The 19,321-nt window shown below is 43.6% G+C and overlaps 1 protein-coding gene across 3 annotated transcripts in view; it reads left to right on the forward strand.

Annotated features, from left to right (window-relative positions):
• pdzrn3b (PDZ domain containing RING finger 3b) overlaps positions 1-18,461 on the forward strand; it is a 147,060-nt gene extending 128,599 nt beyond the window's left edge. For 2 of the 3 annotated variants that reach the window (XM_080727874.1, XM_080727876.1), the window contains exons 4-11: positions 8,102-8,355; positions 10,096-10,183; positions 12,845-12,943; positions 13,070-13,132; positions 13,481-13,582; positions 15,127-15,243; positions 16,180-16,509; positions 16,921-18,461. In XM_080727874.1, coding sequence (XP_080584000.1) covers positions 8,102-8,355; positions 10,096-10,183; positions 12,845-12,943; positions 13,070-13,132; positions 13,481-13,582; positions 15,127-15,243; positions 16,180-16,509; positions 16,921-18,108 — 2,241 coding nt within the window. In that variant the 3' untranslated portion in view covers positions 18,109-18,461. The remainder of the gene's footprint in view (positions 1-8,101; positions 8,356-10,095; positions 10,184-12,844; positions 12,944-13,069; positions 13,133-13,480; positions 13,583-15,126; positions 15,244-16,179; positions 16,510-16,920) is intronic. The other variant, XM_080727875.1, reaches the window with a different exon arrangement.
• Positions 18,462-19,321: the final 860 nt, after the last annotated feature.

Consider the following 19,321-nt stretch of genomic DNA (forward strand, 5'->3'; position numbering starts at 1 on the left):
AAAACATCTCAACAGTGGGCAATAACCAGCTATTAAAGAACTGGTTGCTGGGGCCATTTAAATGCAGATGATTGAGGATCATTATTCCTCATTATCTCGCTGAAAAAACAGGCTCCCTCCGGCCCCGGGCAGCCTGTTCCAGTCGTTCCCCCGAAAATGAGACTCTGATCTCTGAATCTCCTCCGTGGAGGTTTTACATCCAGGGGTGTGTGATCCTTTTTGTATTAACATGTTACATCACATGTCTGTTTGACATATCATCAGCCCACATGGTCTGTTATTGCACCATGTAAGCCAAATTCTGGGGGCAGGGGTGTCGCACCAAATTCTGGGCCCTGGGTACAAGGATTCACTGCGGGCCCCCCAGGAATGTTAACTATTGAAAAATAGCAGATATACAAGCTCACAGCGCGGCACCGAGTGCCGCGCTGCGAGCTTGTATATCTGCTATTTTTGAAAAATCGTGAAAATGTGTGCAAGAAACCTATGTCAAGGACCCCCAAGATGATATGTATTTGGCCACGGACCCCGATCTCAAAATATTTAGTTCCAGGGACCCCCAGAAGCAAAATTTTAGTTAGAAATGTTCGCTTAAAAATACATATATTCAAAGATTTTCACACATTTTCACAACTTTTCAAAAATAGCAGATCTACAAGCTCTGCTGTGAGCTTGTATATCTGCTATTTTTCAATAGATAAAGTTATTAGGGCCCCTCCACCTTGGGCCCCAGTAACTCAGTCCCACTTTCCTACCCCTTGTGACGCCCCTGTCTGGGGGAATGCATCTCTGTTTGATGACTTTGTTCTATTTGGACTAGGGTGACCATATTTTCAGCCGCTGAAACCGGGACGTGAACCACTGTTGCCTAAAACCAGGACCCTAAAAGCAATGCGCACGTTACCACGGAACGCATGTGCCCATTCTCTAACGTTCGTGCACACACACACACATACGCACACTCGCGCAGGGTTGCATACAGGCAGTGGCAGTGATTGACAAACAGAATCAGCGTCTGATTTCATGAAAAGAACATATACAGATAAATGTCTATGCAACTACTGAACAGCTACTATTATTTTAATTCTGGCGAAAACCGGAACAATTTTGTAGTGAATGTTGAAAACCGGGACATATTTGTGTTTTAGAGATATTTGTCGGGACACCGGGACACGCAGCTTGAAAACAGGACAGTCCCGGCCAAACCGGGATGTCTGGTCACCCTATTTTGAACTTGATTTTGCAGACTTGACTGTAGAGTTGCTCTGTCCAATACTCTATCAGTTGCTCATAGGCAGGGCTATTGTAGCTTACTCTATTAATTGGTCGGTTTGGTCTTAGTCTACCAAGACCTTTTCATGAATCCATTTGATGATTGTTTTTCCCACACTGAATGAGGCATTTCCTGAATAATCTAAAGAGGTCCTTCTGCATAAAACTACAATTTCACAGATTTGTCAATTAAATAAACTATTTGTGTAATGTGTATGTGTATGACTATTAGTTTACTAAGAACTTCTACAGTTTTGTCAGTGCAGGCTCAAGTCTTTTTGGGGCCCTAAACATAATTTGATCAAGGGCAGCCTTCCTCCCAGGAGACATGGATGTCTGTGGAGAAAGGAGTTTGTCTCTGGGGATGGACAGGGACTGGCTCAGTGCAGAGAGATAACAGGCCTAATCAAGGGTGACACCACTCCACGGTCTGGAGATGTCTCAGGTCCATACATCCATGCCTCCTTTCCATTTCCTATCTTGGCTGTGAAGGAACAATGGAAGATGTTGCTGCACTTTTATCCGCTCAACCAGTGAAGACCAGGGACGTGCAGAGAATGTTAGAGAGGCAGGGGTTGACATGTCTAAAAGGGCCTTTTGGGAAAAATATCTATAATAGCAGACCTCACAACTCGTGAACTTGAAGGTCGGCTATTTTCGATGCTTGACTTCTACACAGAGAGGACAATTCTTTCAACATAAGAAGCTGCATTCAAGTTCAGGAGAGTTCTCATGAATGCAAGGCAATTCTCATGAATGTTGCCTAACTTGCCTTTAGGTATGGCATGGAAAGAGGGCATTTGCGTTTCTTTCACCATATTGAAAATGGCATTCATGGTCTGGAGAGGACACTTTTTACAGATGGTAAAAGGCAGGGGCTCAAGCCCCCTTTGATGTCTATGTGTGCACGTGCCTGTGTGTTACTGATGCAGAGGTTGACTCTCAAATGGTAAAAGACACACGCTGCCCATGTTTTACCTGCATGTGTATTTTATATCAAGAGAAGTGGAGTCTTTAGTGTCTTTGTTCAGCGGTCGATAGAATGTAGTTTGAAGCCCTTCTTTCTTTGATTAAAACCTTCCGTTGTGCTCATTAGAGCCGAGGAAGGCTGTGTAAAGCCTACAGGAGGTGATTTGGGTTCTTTAATTGATCTGCTGGTGGATAACAATGTCCCATGCTTAAATCAGATTAGGGAAAAGTAAACAGTGGTGTCTTTTTCATGCAGAATTAAGTTTCTCGCCGTTTGTTCTGTAATCCTCGTTAAGCCTGCATGCTGTGCAAAATAACGTCTGCTGTGGTTTTAAGTCCTAACACCACAAAGAGTTTCCAGTAAGTGAAAAAGATCAACTTGAACACACTAAAATACACACATGAAGTGTGCAAATACACGCTCATACAGTAACGGATACTTACGATAAGTGAAAAACAATTGCACACTCGCTCAGTTATATTTCCTTTTTTTCTTTCGTATGAAAATAGCTGTGAAATAAAAGAGGGATTAACTGGCTTTCAAAGCTGAATGACCCATATTCAGACTGCCAATCAAGTGCTATATAGGCCCCCGGATCGTAAGTCTTCAAGCTTTCACGCTCTCTATCACGTCAATGCTTCTCTCTGTTTCCAAAAAATGCAGACTTAAAAGAATTTGTTTAAGGAAGTGTATCGGACCAGAAAGAAGAGGCAAGAGCCGTGGCTCTCATGGCTTCCTGAATACCCGTCTATAGTCTGAAATTCCCAGGGCTTTTCTCTGCCCAGCAGTGAAAAGCACCGTTGGTCCTGGCTGGCAAAGTTTCCACTCTATTCACTCCGTTGCATTTCCCCCCAAGGAAACAGAAAACAGTGGCTCTTTAATGATGTGCTTTGCTTTATAAAAGGATTAGCTGCAGATTCAATAGCCTTATCAAAGAGTCATTTTTACACAATGTGTCCAGTGAATTTGGCTTAGCATTCCATAAAAGGCCTTTCCTATGTGAGGTTTCTATATGGTAGAAGTGAATTATGTTATCATAGCCCTAGATTTTCTCCACTGATGGAGTTCACCTGAGGTCCCCCCCCCGAGCTATGGCGATGACAGTGAGAGGGACTGCTCTCCCAATCTCACAGATAAGCATCTTTGGCAGCTGGTTGGCAATCAGGGAAAGGATGACATGTGCACACACACACGCACACGCACACACACACACACACACACACACACACACACACACACACACACACACACACACACACACACACACACACACACACACAGAGATCAAGGTTTCAATCTGACTGATTTGCATTCCAGGGATGATGGCGAGTGTGGAATTGAGGCATGCTTGTCCCCTGCTGGCCCTAATTATTACCCACAGGATGAAGGCTGGCATATCCATCAAAGATCCCAGTGATAAAACCCACCACAGCCTTGAAATGTTCTCAAAATAAGCAGAACCAAGTCTTGCGCAGCATTGGCTTTATAATTCATTCCACTTTTTAATGCATGCAATACTTTAATTGAATAATGCTAGACCGGAGATAGGCTCTGAATATCAAATCCACAAGTTTATATTCCACACTTGCAAATCATCCAACGCAACGGACATGTGATTCAAATCACTTTATTATGCCTTTAAAGACAGACCTTGCTGCCTTTGTCTCATTAAATATTTTTTGTATTTTTTATTTCCAAAGACCCTCTCTGAGTGGCCACCAGAGGAGGTTGATTAAGTAACCCCTGCGTGATCCAACAGATCTTAAGTCATGCGGGGCATTCGCAAAAGCCAAACCAACTTTGCTGAAAACATTCACTGAATATGAACTTGATGTTTTTCTAAACTTGTGTCCCCGGCTCGTTTACCCACATTGTAAATGTTTTCCGCCAATCGTAAGCATGAAGTTGAGCTGAGGTTGTGATTTAGAGCAGTGGTTCTCAACCTTTTCAGGCCGCGGCCCCCCAAATAATCATATTTTAACCTGGGACCCACCCCACCCTGACGAGCACTAAGAGTTGAGGCATTACATTTTGTACAACACGGTTCTATTGTGAAAATTGGAGATCTACATGCTCACAACGCCTCGTGCCGCAAGGCGTTGTGAGCATGTAGATCTGCTATTTTTTTTTTTTTTTTTTCACATGTTGAGAACCAGTGATTTAGGAGGAGCAGGGTTAATTCACAGCGTTTGGGGAGCACAGCGGTGGTAGACAGCGGCGCATTGTGTCGGCAGAGCGCTGTGTGTATTTTCCCAGTGTGCTGCACAGGGGCCAGGCTGTGTCAGAGGTGAGTGCTGTGAATGGAGGCTGTGGGGGGGCTCAAACCTTTGAGCGCACTGAGGCAGAACGCTCCGGGCTCCGGGGCTCCTAGAGAAAAGGGGGCTGGTGCTTTGTCTACGGTTCGTCATCTTCAAGTGGCCCTGGGCCTGGGACTCCTTGGCAACGAGGTTTGTTTGTTTGAGCCATGTAGGGAGAGAGTGAGGAAGAGCAAGAGAAAGGCACTTGTGTTCCTCTCAGCTGATGTGCAACATCACAGCTCAAATAGAAGTGGTGGAGGTGCTGCTAGGGCTGTCACGATATGACATTTTACATGACGATTAATTGTCACTCAAATAATAGCGATTAATGATTTAATTGTGTTTTTGTCGTTGAGAATTACATTCCTGTTTGGCTTTTAGGCTTTGAAGATGCACATGGCAGATATGACACATAACCTAAATATACAAATAAATTACTGACATATTTGACAACTTACTACTTACAAAATAACATTGATAGTGGAAATAGCCGATCTACAAGCTCACAACGCGTTGTGATCTTGTAGATCTTCTATTTCCACTATTTCTGAAAATGTATGAACATTTTTCAACAGCACGCACGCGCGCACACACACACACACACACACACACACACACACACACACACACACACACACACACACACACACACACACACACACACACACAATGACTTGCATGCAGAGACCCCACACAGTAAAATCTTCAGTGTTAATTTAACCCAAAAGAGTTTACAAATGGAACCAGTTGTTCCATTTGTAAACTCTTCGCTGGTTCAAATGAACACTGAGGAGTTTACTGTGCAGAAAGCACAGGACATTAGTTTCTGTCTGGAGGCTGTTAGACGTTGCAGTTCCTCCTGGTGTCGAGAGGTGCAAACTAATGCTATGAATTAGAATGAGAGCAGTCTAGCCAGGGGCAACGGCAGCAAGCAGCTGTATGTTTATCAGAAAGTGAATCCTAAGATTGTGTGTGTGTGTGTGTGTGTGTGTGTGTGTGTGTGTGTGTGTGTGTGTGTGTGTGTGTGTGTGTGTGTGTGTGTGTGTGTGTGTGTGTGTGTGTGTGTGTGTGTGTGTGTGTGTGTGTGTGTGTGTTCAATGTCAGGGAAAGTGAGAGCGGATGCTAAAGATTAATAACATGGCTAATGAGCTGGAAAGCCAAACGCTGGACCATGCAATTCTTGTGCATCAGTCAGTCTGGTCCTCTTAAATAGCAGCATTATTGTGTGTATGCGTGCGTGCGTGCGTGCGTGTGTGTGCAGAAGGAGAGGTAACGTGGAGAGCCTATGAAATGAGAAGAGCCCCAGGCTCAGATTCTATCAAAGCCAAACAAGCAACAAATTCCAAATGATGTGATGATTGAGAGCAGAGCTGTGATGCTGCTCAGACCCTGATAAGCCCAGGGGCTTGAGGTGTGTAGGACCCTGGGTCAGCACACCTCATGTGTTCTGTTGCCATCCTGGCATCCTAATTCAGTTCACTGCTATTACTCACTGCATACCAAGTACATTTACTTAAGTGTACTTACTTAGTTTTTTTAATTGTTTTGAGTGCCTGTACTTTGTTATATGGATCTTTGGATATGACTTTCACGCGATTACGTAAGACAAATATTGTACTTTTTGACTCCACTACATTTCCCGGAAGGGAAAGAGTACATTGTGAATTGAATTAACCACTTAACGACCATTCCTATTTCAAATATAGTGAAAATATCTTGTAGATCTGCTATTTTCACTATTTTCACTATTTTTTAGTTTTTAGAGGAGTTCACCCCCAAAATTACTTTTTTCCCCCTACTGATTACTCATGCCATGGAGACTTGAGTTGTCACATTCCTAAGACAATAATTTAATTATTTAAAATGTACCCCCATTAATTCCGTATGGGGACCCGAATGCATTTGGATCTTCATCCGGAATCAATGGGGGTAAATTAATTGTAATCAAATTATTGTCTAAGGAATGCGACAAAACTAGATATATTATTGAAAATAAGTCTCCAATCTCTCCATGGCATGAGTAATCAATAGGAAAAAAAAGTTATTTTGGGGGTGAAATACAACTTGGGTTCATGTGTGGTTAACCCCCAACCCCCAAGGTGCATTAGGTACAGTATGTATGTATTGGCGCCATTTGGCGGGACCGCGAGGACTGATTTAGGGCGTGTGCTCGTCTTTCATCGCCACACAGAACCCTTAAGTGGTTCGACCAAACTTAATTAGCCTCTTCACTACGGCATGCTGCGGCCCTTTTCCCCGGAATTAATCTTCTCAGGTTAACACACTGCTCCCGCTCCATTGTCTCTGACGGGAGGTCAGATTTATCCTCCTCTGAGAAATTACTTAGCTAAATGAGGGCTCCGCCATGCAGCCCTCGCTAATGACCTTGATTAATTAAAGAGAGACTCTTTCTAATTAAGGTCTTATTCTACTTGATCCGGGACTCTGACCCTGTAAAAGAGAGGCTAGAGCACTAATAATTCACTGAAAATGGAATATCGCTGCTGCAGTGCTTGAGTAAGGGGACAAGCCTGAATTATGTCATGCTTTAGTCACTAGAGAGCCGATTGGATCAGTGTTTACAAGATTTTTAACTATTTATTTGCATTTATTTCCGCCCCCATGTTTTCTTTCCAATTTTAGCCGGATAGGTTTACAACTCTGTTAACCACTAGAATAATAACCAAGCTAGCACACAGTATTCCTCTCCCAAGGTATTCACATGAGGTTTACATCTACAGCGGGTAATGTTTTACACCTACAGTCAACATTTGGACGAAGTAAAGCAGTGGTTCCCAAACCTTTTAGCTCGAGAGCCCAAAAAGAGAAATCTCCCCGGGATCCAAGCTAGTGAAAATAGCAGATCTACAAACTCACAACACAACGCCATGTGATGCGTTTCATTTTATGAAATTATTTTGAAAAATCATTGGATTAGTTTTTAATTCATGAAAGAAATCAAACCTCGGTTCGAAGTGAAGCGGTGAATTTTTATTCTATGTGTTCTAGAGCTATGAAATCTGTGTTCTAGATCTATACATTCTGTGTTCTAGATCTATACTTTTTATGTGCTTTAGTTCTATATTTTTATGAATTCTGAATGAATTAATGATTTTGTCTGGAGGGCCAAATTGTCATGTGAAGCTTGACCAATCCTCAATTCTGCATGCACGGGACATGTACGGGACAGACAAAGCCACTCCTTGAGAATCTATGGGAATCCTCAAAAAAAACATGTACGGGACAGACAAAGCCACTCCTTGGAAGCGGCTTTCACCGCTTCAAATATTTTTAGTTTTTAATGTTTTGTAATGATAATAATGAAAACAAAATGTCAAGGGATATATTCACTCGTTGTGACTCGTGAACCAGACAAATTTGTCTGCAACCCACAAGTGGTTTTGGGAAACAGTGAAGTAAAGGGACTGGTCTGCTGAAAAGCAGTAAACATTGTGTGTACATATAAACCATCCTGTGCATGCATGCACAGGATGTAACGAACATCCACCACTGTAACGATTAACGATGCATTGCTCTCTTGTCACGTTTTGTCTCCATCCAGGTCAATGGAAAGGACCTGTCCAAGGCCACCCACGACCAGGCGGTGGAGGCTTTCCGTACAGCCAAGGAGCCCATCATGGTGCAGGTGCTGCGTCGTGCCCCGCGCCCCAAACCAGCCGGCCCCACCGCCGACACGCACGTGGCGGACATCAGCACCCAGACTGAGATCACCTTCCAGCACATCATGGCCCTCACCAAGCTGCCTGCCTCTGCACCCACCATGGCTGTGCTGGAGCAATATCTTCTTCCTGAGGAGTGAGTACCCGCTGACTAGGAATGGGACGTTATGAACATGTGATATCACGATTATTGTGACAAAAGAAATCACGATGTGCGATTATTATCGCAATAATCAAAATCCTCTACAAGCTGCCAAAGCGTCAGACATTTGATAGAGTGAAAAAAGACTGTATCACAAGTAAGCATATTATAAATACCTTTTACCAATTATAGAGGGTTTAAGTGGTACCGGATATGCAGCTCGGCAAATAAAAGGTGAATTGATCCCAGTGCATGACGGAGGACGATATCACGATAAATTAAATACGATTATCGTGTGTGTTTTTTATCACGATAAAGGATAATATCGCGTATCGTCCCATCCCTACCGCTCGCTGACAGCAGTGATGAAGCACCTTCCTTTTTCTTATGGAGAAAGGGATTTTTTCAGTGAGATGCTGTTAATGCAGTCTTCCTGCCGGAGAGTGACTTTTAAGTGAATGACACATCAAATGGAAGGGGAAAAGGGGGGGAGGGGGGGACTCAAAAGCTTTCAGAACTCAGCGACTCTGAAAAGGTTGTTTCACACCCACACACACACACACACACATGCGCGCACATGGAACCTGTCATTCTCCGTGTTAATTAAGACAGGGACATCTTGTATTTTTTGGTAGGTTCACGGAAAACATCCTGCCTGTCACTTGCAAGAGATGGAGCTGCCATAATCCCAGGGAACACAAATGCATTATGACAGCGATGTTCTTTTTACATTTGCATATGAAGTCGGGGTTTTGGTGTGTTGTTGCTCTGGGTGGCCCCAGGGCATTGATAGTCTGGGTACATTTTGCCTACCGTGCCAGAAGCAGCTGCCCTTTAATGATCACTCATCATTTATTTATTTATTTGATTTCAGAGTCAAATTAAATACACAACATGCTAATTTCTGATTAGCCTCGGGGCGTGACATCTACATCGAATCCTTCTCTCTCATTGTTTTCTGTCTAACCACCGTACATTAACCCTATACTGCAGTTGTGAGAGAGATGAAGCAGGGACCCCCACAACCTTTTCATAGATTCCATATAGTTTCAGCGTTTGACAGCACAATCGGTGTGATTTGGATTCATGTCAATTTGTGTTTTCAGATATTTAACCACTTGAACCGCCAATACTTAATAAACTTGACCATTCACTCTGTACTTAGTCTGCTCTTTTTCCCCTCTACGCCAAACCTATTTTTGGCTCAAGTTCTCAGAATATGGACGCTAGGGTTCAAGTGGTTAATATAAAAAAATATATATAGAAAAAGCTTCTATCACACAAAGATTTGGAGGACCCCCTGTAGTAACTCTGAGGACCCCCTGTTGAAGACCCATGCTATACTGTATACTTCGTTATCCTTTTAGCTCAAATGTCTGACTGTTTACATTTCTGTTTCAGATATCTTTATTGTGAAGCACAGGCTAAAGACATGCAATTCAAACAATTATGAAGTGCTTCCCTATTTTTCTTTTTTCAAAACCAAAAATAGAATGAATGAATACAAGCTGTACACATGGAATGAATTCCCATAACTGATTTACAGTATATGAGTCATACCCTTTTATATTTCCAAAAATGTACACTCAAACAAAAACAAAAAGAGCGGTCAATAGTCTTCAACGTTCTATTCAAGAACCCCTTTTTACTGTCCTTCCATCCAGTGTGTCAGGTCCTTCTGCAGAACCGATAACACTGCTTTTATATCTTATTATTGCATCTCGCTTTTCACAGGCACCCACCGGGACATGCATATTTCAACCCCAACGATTTCCTAGAGGTCATACAGCAGGACATGGAGCGAGAGGAGCTGGAGTATGAGGTATGACGTACTCTCCATCTCAGCCTCTCCATTTTCCTTCTCTGCTGCCTCCTCAATGAAGATGTACACAGACGCAGAATCCATTTTGGTCCCATCAGCCGGGTCTGATTTAGCCTCTGTGTCTCCAGCCCAACGATGCCGTTGGTCACCACAACGCCAAGTCTCTCCGATAGATCACAATAATTGATGTGCCCCGGCTCCCGCTTCCCCCCGCATATAACGACACTCACATGCAGGACAGACAGGAATCGAGTAGCTTGTTTGTCCCGAGCAGATGCAGCGCTGTGACATCATTACTTATTAGTGACAAGGTGTAATACGTCTTCCACAGGAGATGCTCCGCCCGTAGTGGCCATCAGGCCCAGTGGGTAATTAGATGGAGCAGATAATAGCTCTGCCATGACGGATCAGATGATGCACGTTAACAATGCCCAGATCAGGACATGATGGGGAGGATGTGACCAGGCGATTGTGACTCTTCACCCCTGCTGCTATTCCTATGACCCCCTGCGCCCCCAAACACACGCTCCGTTCGTCCTCCACTGCGGAGCCTTAAAGGAGTCATCCAGACCAAAACACATATATGGTTAAATCTGTCTTTTATCATACCCCTTTATACCTGCTTTAGTTGATTTTTTTCATTGCTGCCCCTGTTGCTAGATTTCGGCTGCCCCTGTTGCTAGATTTTGCGGGCCCTCTCATAACTAACAGAGTAGATAGACTTTATACTAGTGCAGTTATTTCTTCAGCTTCAAAGTTAGTATTTTTTTACTGGATTGTGTTTACACAACGTCCTGAGACCAACCAAACCGCTGTTTTGACCTCACAGGCACCCTTACTTGTCAAACGGCTTCTGCTCTGCACCAGAGCAGGGAGAGGAGAGGCTAGAAAGGGAGGGGAGGGAGGGGTCGGTTTGACAAGTAACTCTCATAACTGTTAGTTATGAGAGGGCCTGCGAAATCTAGCAACAGGGGCAGCCGAAATCTAGCAACAGGGGCAGCTATGAATAAAATGGACTAAAGCAGGTATAAAGGGGTATGATAATAGGCAGATTTAACCCTATATGTGTTTTGGTCTGGATGACATGGCCAGGCCAGGGCGTCACAAGGGGGGGGTGGGACTGAGTTACTAGGGCCCAAGGCGGAGGGGCCTTGATTATTTTATACTTTAGCTATTGAAAAATAACAGATATACAAGCTCACTGTGAGCTTGTAGATCTGCTATTTTTGAAAAGTTGTGAAAATGTGTGCAAATCTTTGAATATTTTGATTTTTTAAGCGAATATTTGTAACTAAAATTTTGCTTCTGGGGGGTCCCTGGAACTAAATATTTTGAGATGGGAAACATAGGTTTTTCAAAAAAACCTTAGAAAGATTTGAAATAATATTATTCAAAGACTTGCACACATTTTCACGATTTTTCAAAAATAGCAGATCTACAAGCTTGCAGATATACAAGCTCACAGCGCGGCACCGAGTGCCGCACTGTGAGCTTGTATATCTGCTATTTTTCAATAGTTAAAGCACAAAATAATGCGTAATAATTAGTTCCCAGTCTAAATGGGTTAATCCCCCTCTCCCTATGAAGAACATTCATGGGGGTCCCGCAGTGAATCCTTGTACCCAGGGCCCAGAATTTTGTGCGACACCCCTGTCTAAGACAGACCAAAAAGGCAGCTGCACAGCAGAATGTACATGTTGCCTAATGCCTACTGACCCCTTCACTAAAGACTGTGTCCTGAGTTGACACTTCATCTAAAAGATGCTGATATTAGGCTTCAGATTATCAGGCAAGGCTACTCTGCTACATTTAGATCAAATTATTTGAGTCACTTAAATGTCATGCTTTCTCTTTTAATACGAACAGTATGTGTACTTTTGTTAACTAAGTTCCAATCTGACCACTGTCCTTTCAAAGGCCTATCGCCTCTAGTTCATTTGGATAAGGGCATAATGCATTAAATGCAATGCTTTAAGAACGTAGTGCTGTGCCACAACCTTAACTGGACAAGTGACCAAATTCACATGGTGGCCATTTTGCTCTTAGTTCATCCACTATGAAGAGCAAAAGGGCCACCATGATTATGTTATATGAATCCAGATTACGGGCAAAGAGGTCAGTTAAATTAAAGTCTGTTTATTGAAAACACTTCACAGAGTATACACCAAATAAAATGTTCTGTGTCTTTTGGAAAACCCCTCGACGGGGCATTTCTTCCTGAATGTGTGAAGTATTCTATTCTGCCGCAGATTAGAAAGGATTTCAGTAGCCGGCTTGAATTGCTTTGAAACATTTTCGAGGCGGCGTTTTTGGGTTTGACCCATCCCTACCCACCCCGGCTACTGAAGAAAAGCGCCGCTTGTATCTTTAACCGGATCGCCCAGATTACAGGTGTTGACAAGTGACAAACGTGACTCTTTGCGGCTGCGGGCCAGCACATCATCCCTCATGCTGTCACCGGCCTTATACCAGACAAAGGCTTCCCGGCATCTAGCCAAGAGAATCATGACAGTGATTTATGGATCATTGTTGCTCTACGCGTCCTTATAGAAGTCAAAAATATCAAAATAACAGTTCTTGACCCAATTTTAGGATGAGCTAAAGAAAGCAAACGTCAGATGAGTAGTGGGGTGTAACCTGGAGCTCATGTCTTTGTTCTAGGAAGTGGATTTGTACCGCGCCAATATCCAGGACAAGCTTGGCCTGACTGTGTGCTACAGGACCGACGACGAGGACGAGACCGGGATATACGTCAGCGAGGTGAATCCACCGAAACACTGAAGAGCAGCTTCAGGATTTGTTAATAGTGAGCCTGTTGAAAGGACATGTACTTTTTTTAACAAAGTCTTCCAATGATTAATTCTACTTTTCTCTTGTTTGCTTTAGATTGACCCACACAGTATTGCTGCAAAGGACGGCAGAATCAGAGAAGGGGACAGAATCATCCAGGTACATGCTCTGAGCTCTGAAGCAACCATCTTTGTTTGTTTTCGGTTTAACTTTGGGCTCATAATTCTGTGCCTACATACCACTTCTCTATTATTAAATTACTCAGCTACTTGTTAAAGACACTTGTATCCACGGATTTGTTTTATTTATTGTTACTTATCTGTTGTTTGAGTTTAGGGCTTTGTACATATTATTGGCTTACTGTATTACATTACCGGTTGCCTGTGTTGGCAAAGCAGGGATTACAGCTCTTTCTACTGTTATTATACAGTACATTATTTGGAAAACAGACTAAATCCTTACAATGTAATCATGGAGGCGTAATCTCATTGATCTTTCCTGTCCCAGATCAATGGTGTTGAAATCCAGAACCGTGAGGAAGCTGTAGCACTGCTGACCAGCGAGGAGAACCGCAATGTCTGTCTATTGGTAGCCAGACCAGAAATTCAGGTAACAAAATATTGAATTGAAAAATATATACAATAAATATAAATAATAATAAAGACACAAAGCAATAATTTGGGGGTTTTCAAGCAACACAGACTAATTTCCAACACCTGTATTAAAGACAACTTTCAATTACCACCATCGTACAGACATTAATTCATTCATAGCCAAATTAGTTCCAGGCTAGGTCAATTTTCAATGATAACACCCCCTATTGGTCAATTAAAAAATACATATTTTTGGTACATGTTTCAATGGCTTAATATTATTGAAATCCAGAAGGTTTGGTGGTGTTTGACCGATTTGAGTAGTTCTTGAGGCAGATTTGTATAGTGAGGAAACAGTTCTAGAGTGAAGGGAAAGTGGTGACAGAGCAACAAAGGCAACTACCAGAGGGGACCATATTCTCCCTACCGAAGTAAGAGACTTTTTAAAGTGAGAAATTTGGACCTTTAATTATAGCGCCCTCATCAGGCCGATTTGGGTAATAGTTGTTACACACAGCTTCCAATCATTGGTGAAAATGTAATGTCCCTACCATTTATTATCTCACAGAAATGTGCTATACCAGGGATACTCAAACCTCTGAACCAGTGGGCCACATTACAAATATGTCAAGGGGCCACGGGCCAGTTGATAAAATCACATTACTTGATAACTTCTCTCTTTTATTAGCTTTATTTTCACATAACTTTTCACATAACTTAAGACAAGTGCAATGTGCATTATTTTATGGCTTGGAATTCCATTTATATTCTGTCAATAACACAATTTGTAATCAAAGTAATTTGCTACATTTTCTCTCTTTTTAATAATGCTGTGCAATTAGCATATTCCACATAAACACTAAAACTAATGTACATTTGTCTGCTATTTGTCTGTCTGACTGCTATCAAGTGGGATAACATTAAAGATAGCTGAGCACATCTCTCTTTCAATTGCTTCCCAATGTTATTTATGACTTGGCCCATATTCAACACAAATGGCTTTTTACAGAAAATAAACTCGTGAAAATAGATTGTTATGGCTAAGGAGAAAAAAAATCAAACAATCTACTTAAAATAGATTACCCAGACTGTTTAGCTATATGGCTAATGATGCAGTTGTTACTGTAAGTAGAGCTACAGTACATCTCTCTTTCATTTGATTTGCATTAGGCCTACAAATGACGTTTTGGGGTATGCTACTCTATTGGGCAGAGCCACTGGGGGAAAAAAAGGTTTTGGCCATTATCTCTGGAACACATGGTCCAATCTGCTTAGTTTAAAGCTTGTTGGATGTGTCAAAATTGCGCAGCGGGCCGGAAGTTTGAGTATCACTGTGCTAAACTGCAGCAGAAGACAAATGGTTAACAGGCACAAATATTCAGCCCTTTGGGCTTGAACCCCTACAGATATATAAAAGTATATGTTGTGGTTAGTAGCCGTGTTTTTTCTTTTTTTTTCTTCCATGAGAGTGACAGTTCCATAGCATAATCATCATTTTGGTGCAGGACCTCAGCTGTAGTTTATTATTGGCCTCTAACGAACCCCCCCGTTGTGTGTCAGCTGGACGAGGGCTGGATGGATGATGACAGGAACGACTTTCTGGATGACCTTCACATGGATATGCTGGAGCAGCAGCACCACCAGGCCATGCAGTTCACCGCCAGCATGCTGCAGCAGGTACACACACACACACGCGCACGCACGCACACACACACACACACACAGACACGCACACACACACACACACACACAGACACGCACACGCACACACGCACGCACGCACGCACGCACGTACGTACGCACGTACGTACGCACGCACGCACACACACACACACACACACACACACACACACACACACACACACACACACACACACACATATCGTTGTTGTCGGGTGGAAACCTTGTATGTCCCAAACCTTCCTTTTTTTTTGTTATTATTTAAAAAATGATTTACAAGTGCTTGTAGATCTGCTGTTTTCACTACTTTTGTAAGATGAAGTAGGGCTTTAATTTACCTAAAAAACATACAAATTTAAACTTGGAAATACAAGGTTTCCGCCTGACAGTGACAATATACACCCACACACAACAGGCACATACAGTATGTGCGTACTCACAGCATGAACTGACAGGCTATCTCAATCAACCTATAGTCCACAGAGTGCAGCAGCTGTTCAGGTACAATGCATTTTTGCCTTTCTTTTTTTTCATCATTGTTAGTAAATATTTTAATAACGTTGTTTTCAAGACTGTGGTAAACCTACAGAGAAAACAAATTAATACATTTTTAGACGACATTTGGTCTATATACAAAACAACCTTGTATATCATACTGTATCTTCTAGACTCTAGAAGATATGATATACAAGCTTGCCTTGTATATCAGACATATACAAGGCAAGTATATTCAGACATCAACATCATAATAGCAAACGATACCAGTAAGTACGTAATCAAGGTTGATTTCCTTTCTCTGCAGACTTATTGCAGATTCTGACAACCTGATTGTTTTCCACTGCTACTACACACCAATACCAATAATATAGCAACTACAGACACCTAGGCGGTGAAGCATTATTTCTCATCATGTTGTGCTGTCTCTTGTACCAGAAGAAGCATGAGGAGGACGGCGGCACCACAGACACAGCCACGCTGTTGTCCAACCACCACGAGAAGGACAGCGGGGTGGGCCGCACCGACGAGAGCACGCGCAACGACGAGAGCTCGGAGCAGGAGAACCTGTGCGACGACCAGACCACGGCCTCCAACACGCTGGGCAGCCGCAGGAAGCTGACCTACAGCCAGGACACGCTGGGCAGTGCCGACCTGCCCTTCAGCAGCGAGTCCTTCATCTCCGCCGACTACGCCGACACCGACTTCCTGGGGATCCCGGCGGACGAGTGCGAGCGCTTCCGAGAGCTCCTGGAGCTGAAGTGCCAGGTGAGGTGGAATTCAGATCAATCAATAACCAATGAGAAACTGAGGAGACAAGACAATGTATTAGGTGGTGGTGGTGGTGGTTAATGCTTTATGTAACGTGATATCATGGACAGAAGTACAGTTTCACACTCTGGACAGTGGTAAAGTAGTTCTGCCAAGAATAATGGTCAGATGCTAGAGTTATACTGTGTAGCTCCAAGGCCTCTGGGACAAGCTGTACCCTAACAAGATAGGCTTTACCAAAACAATAGCTACTCAGTCCTAGTGAGACATCTAGACTCTTACAAGCTATCCAGTATCAATGATGTATCATAAGAACTAGATATTAATATAATCAATGAACACACAACATGATCTACTCTAATAACATCACACATAATCAATCATGATACTATCTAATCTACTACACAGGTGAGGAACCCCGGAGGCCAGGGCGTCTACTGCCAGGGCAGCGGGGGTGCTGGGGGCCAGGAGGCCGAGGGCGTGGACAAAGAGCTGGAGATGCTGAACGAGGAGCTCCGCAGCATCGAGCTGGAGTGCCTGAACATCGTCCGTGCCCACAAGATGCAGCAGCTGAGGGACCAGTACCGAGAGTCGTGGATGCTACACAACAGCGGCTTCCGCAACTACAACACCAGCATCGACGCGCGCCGCCACGAGCTCTCCGACATCACCGAGCTGCCCGAGAAGTCGGACAAGGACAGCTCCAGCGCCTACAACACGGGGGAGAGCTGCCGCAGCACCCCTCTGACCTTGGAACTGTCTCCGGACAACTCCCTCCGCCGGGGAGCGGAGGACCAGGGTCCGGCAGGGGCCTCGAGTTCCGCTGGCCTCAACGGCAGGATGCTCAAGCCCCTCCTGTCCCCTGTCCAGGAGGCTGGAAGCCCCAGCAGAAGCAGGGCCTCTTCCAAGGACACCGATGGAGGTGTACTGCCAGAGGGCAAGGAGCGGAAATCGGGAGAGTCTGGTAAAACAGGCCGGATGCCCCATTCGCCGTATAAACACGCCCACATCCCTGCCCATGCTCAGCACTACCAGAGCTACATGCAGCTGATCCAGCAGAAGTCGGCCGTGGAATACGCCCAGAGCCAGATGAGCCTGGTCAGCATGTGCCGGGACCCCATCTCGCCCAGTGACCTGGACCCCAAGATGGAGTGGAAGGTCAAGGTACGAAGTGACGGCACGCGCTACATCACCAAGCGGCCCGTAAGGGACAAGCTACTGAAGGAGCGCGCCCTGCGCATCCGCGAGGAGCGCAGCGGCATGACCACGGACGACGACGCCATCAGCGAGCTCAAGATGGGCCGCTACTGGAGCAAGGAGGAGAGGAAGCAACACGCGGTGCGCGCCAAGGAACAGAGGCAGCGGCGCGAGTTCATGAAGCAGAGTCGCGCCGACAGCCTGAAGGAGCAAATCAGCCAGGAGGACAACAAGAAAGAACCCAACATCATTGAACTGAGCAACAAAAAGATGGTGAAAAAGAGGAACAAGAAAATCTTTGACAACTGGATGACCATCCAGGAACTGCTCACCCACGGTAACAAGTCGCCAGACGGCACGAGAGTCTACAACTCCCTCCTGTCTGTGACCACAGTCTAGGTCCAGCTCTGGGCCCCAGTCCATGGTCGTCAGTCAGACGAGGAGAGCCTACAAGTTGGATGTAAAGTCCTGTAAATAGAACACTACCAGTTGAGGTAGAGATTCCTGCCTCGTTCAATGTGGCAACATTTTGTAAATAAGAAACAAGAAAGGCCTTTTCTGAAGGAACTTTTGACCTTGCACTGTCGAGTGCTCTGTGGTTGGGACGTTTTACACATGAATCGGACGCGACTGCGACGAGGACGATTTGAAAATGTTTTCTCCTTTTTCAAATGCTTTCAATAACCTTTTCTACCTTTTGTGCTTGCTCTTTTGAATAATATTTGAGAAAATGCAAGATTTTAATCTTTTAGAAGGTTTTGGAAGTGTGTAAAGACTGTGTGCCATAAGTAAACAGCCAGCATTTACGCTTTTGTTTATTTTGTTCTTACCAATTATCTCCTATCAGTATTTTACTGTTATACATACCCAATGCCTATTGAAAGACACAATAATATTTCCCTACAAGGTGAACCATTTAATCCTTATTGAGAGGACTTTTGTAAATTTAACAAAACATGTTTTTTATGAAAGAAGAACTTTTTTTGTTTGCATTTCTCTGACGGTGCTGTTTTTGTAAATGTTACCATTGATGTCCCATGTTCCAAACTGTAGACTGTCATCATTAAGTGATATCATTGTGTACGCTTGGGGATGACATCCCTTCACATCGTTGAATTTAAACTATTTCTGCGTTTATTGTTGAAGCACATCATAGCCACCCTTGCTTTCGTAGGGATTCATGTATCGAGCAAAAATAACACAGCCTAATAAATCCTTAGCTAGCCACACAATTTGATGTCTTGTAAAATGAGAGAAATAATAAATTATTGTTTTATATATGACGAGCTTTGAAATGTTGTCAGTATTTCTTATTTATAGAAGGCCAGGAAGATGCTGCGGCATGGGAAGAAAGGAATCCACATTTTGACAGAACTTTTGACACTTGCCATTTATCACTGCTGTGTGCTCCACTAGATGAAAATATGCAGCCTAAGTACACAAAGCAAAGCTCCTACGCAAATACTACCAGTTGATACGGCACTGAAGCATAAAAATGTAATGCTTTATCCTGTGTGATCTGGCAGTGTTAATCCTCCAGTTTTCTCATCCGGTGTAAATGATGAATGGTGTTTTATATTGCTGGTGTCGAGCAGAAACCTTGTTGAAAGAA

Source organism: Nannobrachium achirus (assembly GCF_963921795.1).
Source record: "Nannobrachium achirus genome assembly, chromosome: 6".
NCBI classification, from domain to species: domain Eukaryota; kingdom Metazoa; phylum Chordata; class Actinopteri; order Myctophiformes; family Myctophidae; genus Nannobrachium; species Nannobrachium achirus.